General features: G+C 53.2%; 7 protein-coding genes across 7 annotated transcripts; 4 read left to right on the forward strand and 3 right to left on the reverse strand.

The window, feature by feature from the left end:
* Nucleotides 1-1,660: 1,660 nt before the first annotated feature.
* On the forward strand, nt 1,661-2,650 carry J4E79_011351 (uncharacterized protein; the record flags this gene model as incomplete). Its single annotated transcript, XM_049360180.1, has 1 exon — nt 1,661-2,650. One exon carries the CDS (start codon nt 1,661-1,663, stop codon nt 2,648-2,650), a length of 990 nt encoding a protein of 329 aa, XP_049205386.1.
* A 235-nt stretch (nt 2,651-2,885) lies between these two features.
* Nucleotides 2,886-5,099, reverse strand: J4E79_011352 (uncharacterized protein; the record flags this gene model as incomplete). The annotated part of the gene is made up of 1 exon (XM_049360181.1): nt 2,886-5,099. One exon carries the CDS (start codon nt 5,097-5,099, stop codon nt 2,886-2,888), a length of 2,214 nt encoding a protein of 737 aa, XP_049205387.1.
* Nucleotides 5,100-5,721: 622 nt separating this feature from the next.
* J4E79_011353 (uncharacterized protein) lies at nt 5,722-6,866 on the forward strand (the record flags this gene model as incomplete). The annotated part of the gene is made up of 2 exons (XM_049360182.1): nt 5,722-5,903; nt 5,978-6,866. The coding sequence occupies 2 exons, from the start codon at nt 5,722-5,724 to the stop codon at nt 6,864-6,866; spliced, it is 1,071 nt and encodes a 356-aa protein (XP_049205388.1).
* Nucleotides 6,867-7,076: 210 nt separating this feature from the next.
* J4E79_011354 (uncharacterized protein) lies at nt 7,077-8,266 on the reverse strand (the record flags this gene model as incomplete). Its single annotated transcript, XM_049360183.1, has 2 exons — nt 7,077-7,642; nt 7,696-8,266. 2 exons carry the CDS (start codon nt 8,264-8,266, stop codon nt 7,077-7,079), a joined length of 1,137 nt encoding a protein of 378 aa, XP_049205389.1.
* A 1,040-nt stretch (nt 8,267-9,306) lies between these two features.
* On the forward strand, nt 9,307-10,872 carry J4E79_011355 (uncharacterized protein; the record flags this gene model as incomplete). Its single annotated transcript, XM_049360184.1, has 1 exon — nt 9,307-10,872. One exon carries the CDS (start codon nt 9,307-9,309, stop codon nt 10,870-10,872), a length of 1,566 nt encoding a protein of 521 aa, XP_049205390.1.
* Nucleotides 10,873-11,410: 538 nt separating this feature from the next.
* Nucleotides 11,411-12,213, reverse strand: J4E79_011356 (uncharacterized protein; the record flags this gene model as incomplete). Its single annotated transcript, XM_049360185.1, has 2 exons — nt 11,411-11,758; nt 11,818-12,213. The coding sequence occupies 2 exons, from the start codon at nt 12,211-12,213 to the stop codon at nt 11,411-11,413; spliced, it is 744 nt and encodes a 247-aa protein (XP_049205391.1).
* A 308-nt stretch (nt 12,214-12,521) lies between these two features.
* J4E79_011357 (uncharacterized protein) lies at nt 12,522-13,373 on the forward strand (the record flags this gene model as incomplete). The annotated part of the gene is made up of 1 exon (XM_049360186.1): nt 12,522-13,373. The coding sequence occupies one exon, from the start codon at nt 12,522-12,524 to the stop codon at nt 13,371-13,373; it is 852 nt and encodes a 283-aa protein (XP_049205392.1).
* Between the last annotated feature and the right edge of the window lie 673 nt (nt 13,374-14,046).

Consider the following 14,046-nt stretch of genomic DNA (forward strand, 5'->3'; position numbering starts at 1 on the left):
CCACGGGGCATTTAAGCGCCAGAACCATGCTAACATCCGTCTTGGGAACGTTTCCTGCAGCCACGGGAGATGCCTAGTGTCTTGGGATGCCCAGCTTCCTACACGGCTCCTACAGGCTTGGTATGGGGTACAGTGGATTCGGAAGGTACCCATAAGATAGGCTCCGTGCTTCCGAATGTACGATGACATCCGTCGAGTTGTGTGTCAAGATACAGTCAAGATACCGCGCAGAGAGATACTGTCGCAGGAATTCGCCATAACTGTCAACACGGTAAGGGGCTCACTTGCTCAATATACAGCCCTAGTCCTCGTGCCGACCCTTGCGCTCAGCTTACGACTTGTACTACTAGTCCACATTGAGTCGGTCATCTGGTCGGCTTTGATTCCTCGGCAACGTTCTAAGTGACTTGGCTGCCAGCACTGTCGGTGGCGCCACACACCACCGCTGTTCATACTCACGGGCAAAGAAATTCCACGAGTCGACTCAACTACCGACCCTACCGCCTCGACTTCACACGAATCTTGGAATGATCTCAGTAGCGTAGGTGGTAGGTGTACTCGGCGACCACGTCCTCTCCATCTAGAACGCACTCCGTACAATCTTACAGCAGACTCATGGTCTATGCGCGACCGGAATGAACTGCTTCGAGATCACTCACCGACTCCAGGGCAGTGCAAAAGCGGTCGTTATCTTCCCCTGTGCCACGCAGTTGAAACGAAACAAAGGTCCACATCCATTGACGTAGTGTCAATGTCAGGACGGGTATCAATGCGCCGCAGCATAAGCATTGCCAACAACTTCAACCTCGCTAAGATCCCGTCTGAGCTGCCTGTGATCGTTCAAACGCTGGCCTGACCACCACCAGCATTGTTGCGCCACCGACATTTCTGCACCTGCTTCTAGATTCCGCCCACCGGGTGTTTCACGGTGTTTTGACATCTGGTCACAGCGGGCACTAAACCTTGAGTGGCGCGATTAGTGGATTCTGGTAAACACCCGGTGGCAGTTTCTGTATCACAAAGCTAACTACCACTCACATTTGTGGGAATACCGCCGAGATTTTGTTTCCAGCAATCAACACAGCTGTCCACCCTCTGTCGCGTCTAAACATTGAAACGAAATGGTTGCATGGTGTTGTTACTACCAATCGCAGAGACTGAAAGACGTCAAAATAGAGCCTTCAGCCCTAGCGATCAGACCGTTAGTTGCCGCATAAGCCTGCATGGAAATCAAGCATTACCCACCACGACTTGGCGCCTTCCCCAACCGGGCTTCAGAACGGCATGGCATCCCTTTGCCGGGTAATCCCCGCATTACGGAGAATTGGTGTCCGCGCAGGTACGCCAATTCCCTTGAAACACCATGTCATTAATATACCCACAACAACGGAACAATATACTACGCCGCAAACAGACCCACGGTATGGAGATCAATTTCCAGCGCCGGGATGAGCTATGACCGAGGCCAATGTGATCGGTCGAGACAATGAGGTGGTCTGCGTAGTGGAGACGATGTGCCAGGCTGTGTACGTTGTGGGTTGGTAGGTCCGACATCAGGCTTGGAGGTATAAGTATCCTGTTGCTGTCCGTCTGTAAGGCCTCACTACACAACCAAGTCTCTCATTCACTCACTCAACAGTCTCTCCACACATCAGCAACCATGCGTTTCACTCCTACCGACCTCAGCCTTCCCGCTGTCGCAGTCGCCTTCTTGGGCGCAACTGCTTCAGCCCAGACTTGCCAGCTTCCCACCAGCTACAAGTGGACTTCATCCAACGCTCTTGCCCAGCCCAAGGCCGGATGGGCCAACCTCAAGGACTTCACCACCCAGATGGTCAACGGCAAGCACCTTGTCTACGCCACCAACCACGACACCGGCTCCAAGTACGGCTCCATGAACTTCGGCGTCGTCTCCAACTTCAACGAGCTCGCATCTGCTCCCCAGAACGCGATGAACCAGGGCCTCGTCGCACCCACTCTCTTCTACTTCAAGCCCAAGAGCACCTGGGTCATTGCCTACCAGTGGGGACCTACCGCCTTCTCCTACAAGACCTCCTCCGACCCCACCAACGCCAACGGCTGGAGTGCGGCCAAGCCCCTCTTCTCTGGAACTATCTCTGGCTCCAGCACTGGTCCCATTGACCAGACCCTGATCGGTGACGGTACCAACATGTACCTGTTCTTCGCCGGTGACAACGGCAAGATCTACCGCTCCAGCATGCCCCAGGGCAACTTCCCCGGCAACTTCGGCACCGCCTCCACCGTCGTCATGAGCGACACCCAGAACAACCTCTTCGAGGCTGTCCAGGTCTACACCGTCAAGGGCGGAACCTCCAAGAAGTACCTCATGATCGTCGAGGCCGTCGGCTCTGGTGGCCGCTACTTCCGCTCTTTCACTGCCTCCAGCCTCGGCGGCAGCTGGACCCCCAACGCTGCTACCGAGCAGAACCCCTTCGCCGGCAAGGCCAACAGCGGTGCCACCTGGACCAACGACATCTCCCACGGAGACTTGGTCAAGGTCACCAACGACGAGACCATGACTGTCGACCCTTGCAACCTGCAGCTGTTGTACCAGGGCCGCAACCCCAACGCCGGTGGCGACTACGACCGTCTCCCCTACAGGCCCGGTCTCCTTACCCTCAAGAAGTAGAGGGCGACTATTTTGGCTTGTTAAAAAGTCTTTCATTGTACATACATTTTTGAGCTGGAGAGTTGTATATAGTCTGGCTGTTGATTTCGATTCTTTCTTTTAGCCCTGAGGGCCACCTTTTGAACAAATGAATTCATGGGTATCGTAAGATGCCTAGTTCTACACATGATCTTCTTCCAACTATTGCTATGTGAAACATGATTTGATCGCTCGTCTTGCTGTGGAAAGACCTCTACTAAACTCCTTCTTTGCGCTTCTGGTCTTGGAATATCTCTTCTCTGCAGACATCAAGCCCTTTTCTCTCTCTGACCGCGGTCTCTTGCAGTACGTTTCGACTCTCTTCATCCAACAATGCAATGTCTCCTTGAAACCTAGCCAGCGCTTCGTGCAACTCCACAAACGCCCAAGCCATACCAACTAGCACATCCCGGTGTGTCAGCCATCGCATGCCCATCCAAACCATCCACTGTGAGAACGACACAATCACATCACTACCCAAAGCAACACCCTCTTTCAAGCTGACAGGTACATGCAGACCTTCCCTGCGGCACATGCGCAAGCCAAGTTCCACAAGACCGACAGCGTGACCGTCGTCGGTCCGATGAACTTCGTCCATGCCGGCGACACCAGGACCTTCCGCACTGAACCCGGTCTGTGCGCGAAGTACGCGTACGATGGCGGAGCCGAACATGTCAGCAGCGCGGACGGGTACTGCGGGTAGTGCTTCAAGTAGAGTGGGTGAGGTAAGCCATAGTGGGAGGAGGTTGCTGAGATTGAGGTTGCTGAAATCTAGAATGAGGGATTCGTCGATGCTCAGATTGCTGATGTTGGATGTCGCGAATGAAGTAATTGGTTCTGGTGTCGCGAGGACGGGGTAGTCGGTAAGGATGTTCAAGTCCTGGGTCATGGCTTCTACCGGAAGACTAGAAGGTTGTCCCGTGAAGTCAAAGTACACGTTTGGATCAGACTTTGGAGACTGGGTGGGTGAGCCAAGTTCGTCGATCCACGCTTTCACGACTTCCACCTCCTTCTCTGTAAAACTCCCGAACATCTTCCCTTCCCATGATAACTCCTTGACCAGTCTGCTCTTTTCACTGTCGCCTTTTATAACCCAAGGTCTGCAGTTACTCAGATCATGTAGGAACTCTTTCTGCCACTGCGCTTCTTTGAAAGCATTTGGCTCTAGCCAGTCCACCAAAGAACGGCGGCCGATTCTCAGGCGACTATTACAGTGGATTTTATGAGCAACGAAGCTCTTTGCAGCGAATATGTCGATCAAAGCCGCCTCTGTGCCGGTACGAGGAAAGGGCTCTTCCGCCTGGACCTTGAGCGATGGACTTTCGGGAGTCGTAGGTAAGCCCTCAGCGAGGATGTAGCCAGCTTGTACGCGTTTCCACGAAATATGCGCGGCTTTCTCCCCTTCTTGCTCTGCAACCAACTCGATGTAGTTGGTAACTGCAGCCATTGCCATCGCAGCGTGACCCGAATCGGCATTATCGATGGAAATATGAAGCTCGAAGTAGTAGGGGTTTAGTCGAAGTTCGCGAAGTTCCTTGACGGTCTTCAACAAGTGGAGCGGCAGACTCTCGTACGCCATGTTGAAGCCCAAAGCCTCTGGAAGGAATTCGTGGGGGAACAAGGAGATGGTGAGCTGAGCCATGGCGGCTTTCCAGCAGCGCGCTTCAGTCAGATCGTGACGGGGATGAATAAAGTCTTTCGAATCGGCAGCGGGAAGCCCAGCTTCGATGTCCTCCATCAGTTCTCTGTACACGTGAACGTGATTCTTTGCGAGATCGCCGTCCCCAAGTTCTTCGGACATGACCTGCCAGGCATTCTTGGTGATTTGACGGTACTTGAATGGCGTGCTAATCTTGTTGATGTGCCCGAGCCATGCACCATCGACGTACTTGACTGGTGCTGCTTGCTTGAGCCACCACTTCGCTTCCTCCTTGTCACTGAACATCTCGCGGGATCCACCGGCTCTGCGACGCGTAAGATACTCCTCCCAGCGGTTGGTGACGTCGACGTCCTTGGCTTTGAGGAACTCATCTAATCCGTCGCGCGAGAATTGTTCGACGGTTAAGATTCCGCTGTGGGGTTCCTTGGTTGCGTCGGCGATAGTTGAGGAGAGGAGACCAAGGAGGAGCTCGCGACACTCTGGTAGGATTTCGGGGTGGTGTTCGAGACGATGGAGTTTGTAGTAAAGCTGCTTGTATCTCTCCAGCTCGGGATCGATTGAGTGATACGTCTGAATGATGGGAGATGTCTCCAAAGTCCCGTCATCCACTGGTGGTTTGACATCGTTGGTGGCGGGTATGGTTGGGCTGCCTGGGGTTTCAAGATCCTTTCTTCTTGATCGTCTTTTCGCAAGACGATTTCGAACTTCATTGTAGGCAATGACTGCAAGAAAGGCAATGAGTACTGCTGTAGTTGTCTGTAGAATAAACATTATGAGTAATCTGTCGTAATGTGCAGGCGTGAGTTTGGTGTGAATAGTAATCCATTCTTCCAGCTATGAAGTAGCACATGGGTTTTGACTAGGTATTCCTAGCGCAGCTGTGGCGAAGCATGCGCCCCCAGGCAAACACGCACAGTAGATCATGCTGACGATGAACACCACGCAGCGGTGTCTTTTGAGATGTCAATGTCATCGCCGGGAAATGGATCCGTGACGACATCTGGCACTAGACTGCTTATAGCTAGGCCAAGCGCACCCCACAAACCGCGCGACCCTTCCGCGTGGGAGCTAACGTCTTCGCGACATCAATCTGTCCATTAACTGCAAGCGATGCGACAAGCGACAAGAAAAAGCGATGGTTCTTTGCATGCAATCTGCACTGCGCGTCTAGAACAGCTCTTATTCGGGTAGATCAGGCCAGATCACGACATGCACGAAGGCTTTCACGCAGCCTTCATTACTAACAACAACGTCACACTGACACCTGCTTCTGCTCCGCGGCGCAGGTAACTCTTGGTACCATGTGCACTGACACTTGGACGTGTTGGCTGTGTCACAGAGGCGTTACGCCATGAAGTCGCCGCGGAGACGAACCTCTAGCACACCTCCAACCATGTCGGAAACTACCATCGCCTACCAGGCCCTGACTAAACATCTAGCCAAGCAGAACTACGTCTTTGTGTGTCCGTCGCCAGAGACGCAGGGCAGGGTAGTGGAGAAAAGACGCTCGAATGTCGCGACGGAAGATGCCCAGAACGCGTACGACTTCTTTGGGTGGAACTTGTCATGTACTAGGTAGGTCATACAGGTCACCATTTGTCGTCTACGGAAGAGGTATCGTATATCCTGCAGTACTAATAATGTGACAGAGAAGCACTCCGATCGATAATACCCGACGACATATTCGAACGCCTCCACGAAGCCAGCGTGATCACACAAAATGACGACAAAAGCTACCGCTCCACCATCCGCGTATCCAACCTGTACCTTCCCAGCCTCCCGAGTCGCGATCCTGATGTCTCCTCGCTGTACTACATCCATTCTTCCTTCCCAGCGTCGTCCGATTCCGTATTCTGCGGCCCCGACACGTACTTCTTCGTCGGCTTCCTCCAAACCATATCCCGACACCTCCCACATGCGCCCAGCAGTATCGTAGATGTCTGCTGTGGAGCCGGCGCAGGCGCGATACACATGGCGAGGACATACCCGCAGGCAAAGACGCTGGGGCTGGACCTGAATCCGCGTGCGTTGAGTCTGGCCGAGGTCAATGCGCAGCTGGCGGGCGTCAAGATCGACTTTGCTGAGTCGAACCTTTTCGCGACCGTGCCTGAAGATCTGAAGCACCATGGTGTGGATCTGATTGTCAGCAACCCACCGTACATCGCATCCAGCACAGATGGCGTGGATCTACCAATATACGCAGATGGTGGCGCTGGCTTCGGTCTCGACCTCTCCATACGCATCGTAGAAGAAGGCATGAAAATCTTGTCGTCAACTGGTGTTATCGTTGTATATACAGGTGTCGCGATGCCCGCGGCTAATCCTGGCCATGACATCTTCTTGGAGAAGCTGCAACAAGTAGAAGGCGCGGAGCTCGCTGAGTACACGATCCTACACCCCGATATATGGCCAGAGGAAATTGGGAAGGGCGCTTACGCAGATGTGGGCAGGATACAGGTAGTGGGCGCTGTGTTGCGACGAGATGCCAAGGGTGTGGGGGAGGCAAAGAAGGCGTCGCGCAGACAATGGGCAGTTTAATTGATAGCGATATATAGAGTGGGCATGGCCCAGTCTAGGGATAATGCATATCGGATCAGTCGATACCAATGAGTACTAAGCTATTGATGGATGGTACAAGTGACTCGATGAATTCAGAATCACTCGTACCATCCATCAATAGCTCAGTACTCATTGGTACTTCTTGCTCTATGTAAGCGATCATCTTCAAATTTCTACTCATGGGCGCGTCTACTTGAACTCAGCCTCCGGATGCATGCCATCCGGAATCTCCAACGCAGTCGTATACGCAGACTGCCCAACCTGCTTCCCCCACGTATCCGCAATAGCCGGCAGCACAGTCCTCCCCGCATACACCGCATCCGTGTTGGGAACAGGCCAAGGAACCGACTTGTTCTTGTTGCTCAATTTGCCCGCATACGACGCATTGAAATACATATTGCTCAACGGAACTTTACCCGACCAAGCTCGCACCGTATCGCCCGTCTTTTCCGCTACAAACTTGAACACGTTTGCGCCCACGTCCCAACGGCCCAGCGTACGCAAGCCCCAGTTTGCTTGTACAGTGGCGATCTCGCTGTAGTGGTTGTAGTACGTGTTGTCTGTGGTGCCGACTAAGCTGGCGGGTACGGCATCGCCTAGCAGTATGGCCACGACGCGGTTTTGCTGCCCGTAGGAATGGTTCTCGTCGAAGGTTACCATGACGAGGGTATTGTTCATGAAGTTCTTGTTTGTGAGGAGGGGTTCGAGGAAGGTGCGCGTCCAGGTTCCTGCTACTGTTACGGTGGAGTCGTGGCCTGTAGGTGTGAGTATATTTCTACGGGAATACACAGGGTGTCTTGGAAAATACCGTCGCTAGTCATATTTGGCGTGATAAACATCCACTGCGGTAACTGGTTCTTGTCCATATCTTCTTTGAACATGGTCAAGGGTTTTGTCTTCGCCAGCCTCTCCGTCTTTTGTGCAACTGAGTCGTACAGCACAGCTGGGTTGTGTTTGCGAACATACATGTTCGCTCCAGTTTTGGGGTTCGTGTACGATTTCCCTTGGAAACCTACTGAGGGCATGTCTTCTTGGTACTCGCCCCAGCTAACACCTTTGTCTTCGAGGAGATCTACCAAGGTGGATACGTTGGAGGGAATAGCGACCATGTCATCGTGGTTGATGCCGTAGTAGTCGCCTGAAATGGCAGCTGCATAGTTGGGCATGGAAGGATGGGTTACTGCAAAGTAATTCGTGAGGCTGATGCCTTTCTTTGCGAGCCATGCTAGGTTTGGGTCTCCTGCTGCGAGGTCGTAATCGGTATTTTCAAGCCATATTATGGCTATACGGTCGAAGGCTTTCCCTGGAAATGTGCTTTGGGCTTGTACGGGGTTCAGGGTCGCTAGAAGTGCTAGAGACGAAACGAGTGGAGTAATCATGATGGCTAGACAAATCTGTTGTTTTGGTTAGCACGCCCTTTCGGCTCCTTCTACCACAATATCTCCTTACCAAGGAACGTCAAGACAACGGAGAAACGCCGGATGAAATGACAGAAGCAGGCATACATGAAGTTTCTCCTCAGGGCTTTTCATCTCATCTGCCAGGGTCATGAGGCGCCGCTTCCGCTAGGTAGTGCCTAAGGGTCTGGACATCACTGGGACGACCTGCAGTATAGCCGTCACATCTCCACCAATGACATTCTTCGTAGCGCACATGTGCGCATTCTTGGGGAGAGTACTTCGCGCATCGATGCGGGAGGATAAGCTTTTTAGGAAGGTCGACAAGCTTTAGATAGCTTTGAGAGATGAACGTGCGGGGCTGATTGGACACGAACTCGGCAAACCTGGTACGACCCGCAGATCCAAGGTATGGCCACGCCTGACACCAGTGACACTGCAGGTGGGGTGGCGTAGCGTGATGATCTTCTGGACTCGTGCAGCGGCTGGCTGGCTGGTGGCGATCGTGTTCAGAGGCTCCCTGAACGACATGGCACGTTACAACGATCAGATCCGACGCAGGGACGACGGGGTGCTTGACACGGAAATCGCCAAACACCAAACAGAGAATTACTGCTACATATACCTGAACCACGATTTGGTAATACAGGCAGGGACTTGATGAGTGGTCTTGGAAGCTAACCGCGATGGGCCGCAACCAAAGCTTCGGCATGAAAGAGATGTCTAGATCGAATATGCACAAGCCCGAGGAGCAAGTTGGCTTGCTGCATGCACCCACAGACGATTACCAATCTCGAGGCAGCGAAGACCAAGAGAACCACTTGGAACCGCGCTGGAGCGACAAGCACGACGTTTCACACCATCACATTCATCGGTGGCCATGGATCAGGCCCGTCACCGTCGTTTCGCTTCTCATTTGCACAGTCATAGCCCTGGTGTATCGGGGTCTGACGAGTACCCGGAATGATACATCCCCCTCCCTTGATGCTCATTCTGCAAGACTTCGACCGGAAGAAGACTACATGCTCTCTTCATCATGGGATTTCAACGCACCACCTACGACCCGAGAGTATACATGGGTAGTATCCGATCACATTCTCAACCCAGATGGTGTGTATCGACCCATGATACTCATCAACGGCACCTTTCCTGGACCGCTTATCGAGTGTAACGAAGGCGACGAGCTTGTTATTAATGTTCAGAACCAAGCCATCAACGCTACTACTTTCCATTGGCACGGTCTCTATCAAAATGGCACGAATTGGATGGACGGAACGGTGGGGGTGACGCAATGTCCTATTGCCCCGGGTCACTCGTTTACATACCGATTCAACGTATCAGGGCAGACAGGAACGTACTGGTACCATTCGCACGTCGGCATGCAAGCGTCAGATGGTTTAGTGGGACCTCTTATCATTCATGCCAGGGGTAGAGAAGAGAAAGATGCTTTGCAAAAGGTATCGTATGAGCAAGACCGCGTAGTCATGGTATCGGACTACTACTACGATCTCTCTTCCGACCTACTCATGCAGTACCTCGCCCCTGGCAGCGAGAACGACGAACCCGTTCCGCCCTCCGCCTTGATCAACGGAAGGAACATGCGAGACTGCGCCGACTTGCCGAATCGAAACTGTTCTTCCTCTGGCACCAGTAACGTCTTGTTCAACCTATCTCGTACCAGCAACACACGACTCCGCATCATCAACGTCGGAGCATTCGCAGAATTTGCTCTACAAATCGACGAACACGAGTTCCAAGTCACAGAAGTCGATGGCACGGATGTACACCCCCAGTCTATCCATCGACTGAACATCAATCCTGCGCAACGATACAGCATCATCGTGAGGCCACCAAAAGAGGAGGAAAACCAAGGCATGTACTGGATACGTGCGAGGATGATAACCCACTGTTTTGCATACGAAGAGCCAGAACTACAAGAAGAAGTCAGAGGCGTACTATACTATCCTTCTGCAAACGACGACACGAAAAACCTCATCCCAGCAAGTAGAGACTGGCCCGAAATCATCGACGTAGAATGCCGAGATCTAAACACCTCAACCCTAGCCCCCGTCATCGCAATTCCAGCCCCAGAAAACGATCCTCAGCACACCCTCTACCTGCGCTCATCGTTCCAAATCCGCGACTGGAGGCTCTCGCGGGGCTATCTGAATGACAGTTCCTTCCGCATCAATGCCACATCACCGCTTCTAAACACTTTGCTCTCAACACAAACTCCCGAGACGAAGGTGCAAGAGGGCATACTGGACACACGCCCCTTCGACTCAGTTCACCAGCTCATCTACCAGACCGAATCTACACGCACCATAACGATCTTGATACAGAACCTCGACGATGGAACACACCCCTTCCATCTGCATGGCTACAAATTCTTCGTCTTGGCCCAGGGACACGGGTATCCGCCTTCTACTCTGCTCTCCCCTAGTCACGTTGACGACCACATAAATGTAACGAATCCGTTAAGGAGGGATACGGCGAGTGTGGAGGCGTATGGGTGGTTGTTGATAAGCTTTGTGGCGGATAATCCAGGAGTGTGGTTGGTAAGTTCTGACTGTACGAAGCGCATGTGAGACATATACTGACGTACCTCTACCAGTTTCATTGTCACGTCGGCTGGCATGCTGAGGCGGGGTTGGGCATGGTGTTTGCGACGAGGGTGGAGGGGATGAGGGACTGGGAGGTACCGGCGGAGGTTGGTGGGTTGTGTGGGGTGGAGGGGGTAGAGAGGGGGATGGGGCCTGATGATGAGGTTTGGTTTGGGAGGAGGGAGGAGGAAGGGGGCGATGTGCGGTTGTAGAGACTTCGAGACTTTTTAAATGTTGAAGTGAAAGGAGATGTCCTTTAACTGTCGATTCTTGAAGAACGGGATTCACCCATCTAGTATACACACCTTCATGTACATGCCTCGTAATACCAATTGCCCACAGCTCTTCAATGAAGCTGGGGTTCAAACGTCATCTCGCCGACCTCTTCCCCACCAGCGTTGCGCGACTCGATGCCGTTCATTACGCATATCCAACACTACCGTATGCCATTGCGCAACCCAATTCCTACCACAGATATGCCTCTGATAATCTTACTTCTTGGAGAGACCACCTACCAACACCCTCACTCCCAGATACCAAACCACCTCTTCACCCTCCTCCGCCTTACACCATCCTCACCAACATAATACCTCGGATCCTCAACATACTCCTCGCCCTTCAGCTCAGCTTCCCTCATCCTCTCCAACCGATACTGCTTCCTCTTCTCGACCTCCTCCGCCTTCTTCAGCCTCTGCTGCTGATACTGCTGCGACGTCTGCTCCATGTGCATCTTGTAGACCTCAATGAATCTCGACGAGGACTCGAAAGGGTGGCGCAGGAAATCTTTGCGCGAGGGGAGCAAGTGGGCGAAGACGGTCTTGGAGATAAAGTCCATGTACCATGCTGCTATGGCGAGGGAGACGAGTATGCCCTGTGGGGAGAGCGGGGTTAGCTTGGGGTGGTTGGGTGGTATGGGAGAGGAGATCGCACCATTGTTATCCAGAGATGGATGGCCCGGTTGTGCAGGAACCAATGCGAGAAGGTGCCCTCGGGACTCATCATGTTGGGGTATTTCTTGGTGGCCATGCGCTTCTTGTCTTCCTCGGATACGGGCGCGCCATAGATCTTGTTCTCGAGATTGCGGTTCGGGGCTCGCTTGCTGTGCGATGGCGGTCGGTATTTGTCGGGCTGTGGTATTACGGGTGCTCCTTTGCTCTGTTGTGCTTCCCGCCGTCTTCGGAATTCTTCTGAGAGGCCTTTGGGGGTAATGGACGCATGGCGGGCGCTCGTGGGGGAGGGTAGCGGGAGGAAGGCGCGGGCTTGGGGGCGCAGGAGCAGAGGGCCCCGGGGCAGGAGAAAGCGTGGTATTGATTGGAGGGTTGCCATGGCTGTGGGTGGTGATACTCGTCGTCTCGTCGCCTCGGGAGTCCGAGTGATGAGAAATGATCGAGGCTCGGAGGACGCTCGGACCGGCGCATTTAATCTTTCCAAAGGTTGGGCGTCGTCGCGTCTCGAGACTTTCACACACCGCAACAAACCTCCATACGGGTATCACTCCTGTACTCGTGAATTAGGTTGCATATCGCGCGCCTAAAACCCATACCATCTACGTTTGAGCCTGTTAGTGGAGATATGACAACTAATCACGCCTATAGTTCTGAAGCCAGTTCTAATGCAATGCCTCCCAGTTCGCAATGCCTTCTAAACAGCCACCCTCGTTCGGTTCGCAAGCTTATTGGAATGAGCGCTTCGCTGCGAATACAGACCCCTTCGAGTGGCTAGAGGCCCCCAATGCCCTAGATCCGCACATCGTCGATGCCCTGGATGCGACACCCACGCCCAAGCCGGAACTTCTACACATAGGCTGCGGCACATCACTGCTTTCCTACCACTTGCGCTCCCATGTAGACGCACCGCGACAGATACACAATCTGGACTACTCTGAAGTAGCGATTGAAGTCGGCAAGATCCGGGAACAGGAAATATACCAGGATCCGCGAAAGGACATAGGAGAAGCTGCATGCATGCGCTGGGACGCCGTAGACCTGCTTGACTACCAGTCCGTTATGCGCGCATGCAAGCGCGCAGCCTACTCCGTCATAGTAGACAAGTCAACATGCGACTCCATCGCCTGCGCAGACGACGTCCTAGTCCCCCTGCCATACCCACTAGCCATCCGCTCCTACGAACCTCTAGACCTGGATGCCGCAAAAACCCCGGAGCTGATCCATCCCTTAGTAGTCATGGCTGTGAATTTAGCGCTAGTGACGAAACCGGGGGCACGATGGATTGCTTTGTCTTATTCCAAGGATCGATTCTATTTCTTAGATGCAGCTGCAAAGGACGTAATACCCCAAGGAGCAGCGTTCCCACACCCCGGCGACTTGTGGCGTGTAGTGGACAAGCGCGAGGTCGATGAGGCGGACTGGCAAGTACGGAATGAGGACAGAGCTGATGCCGTGACTCATAGGCCCAAGGTGTGCAATGTTGTATATACACTGGAGCGGACTCATCAGCCACTGTTCGTGCGTGGAGAACACCTCTAGTATCCGCAGAACTCGGGCCGTTCCTTCCTTTACTCGCCATCCTTGCTGTTCTACACCTACGAAGCAGAACCTCCAACCCACTTCTCATAACACACACTCCCCTCAGCTTCAACATACTTCCCAAACATCCCCCGCTGACTAAACCCACACCTCTCATAAAACCGCCTCGCCTTCGGCATGTGCTCACCCGTCTCCAACAGCAACCACGGCCAACCCCTACTCCGCGCTTCCTCTTCCAGCTGCTCGAGTATCATCGTCGCAACGGATGTGCGTAGCCCGGCTTCTCCTTCTAATCCCACTCGGTACGGCGAGTCGACAAACATCCGCTTTATCTCAGCAGAACTTTCTCGTGCGTTTTCTGAGCAAGGAGATAGAGGACGTAGACCGCCGCAGCCTATTGGGATGCCTTCATGATACGCGATGAGGAAGAGGGGAACGTCGGCGGCTGAGGGCGGAGTTGTGTAGTCTGGGTCGTCTATCTCGAGTTGTTGTTTGGAGCGGAGGTGGATGCTGTCTGGGTGGTCGAAGGGAACTGGGAGGATGGTGATCTTTTCTATGGATAGCATACTGTATAGAGGTAGTGTTATTGGGTGTTATTTTATGCTATTAGATGTCAGGTGTTGCGCGTTTTCTTCTTCATGTAGTGTTACGCCCTATGACAATCTCATGCTAC

This window comes from Alternaria viburni (genome assembly GCF_023758015.1).
Source record: "Alternaria viburni strain BMP 2772 chromosome Unknown scaffold_40, whole genome shotgun sequence".
Classification (NCBI taxonomy): Eukaryota; Fungi; Ascomycota; class Dothideomycetes; order Pleosporales; family Pleosporaceae; genus Alternaria; species Alternaria viburni.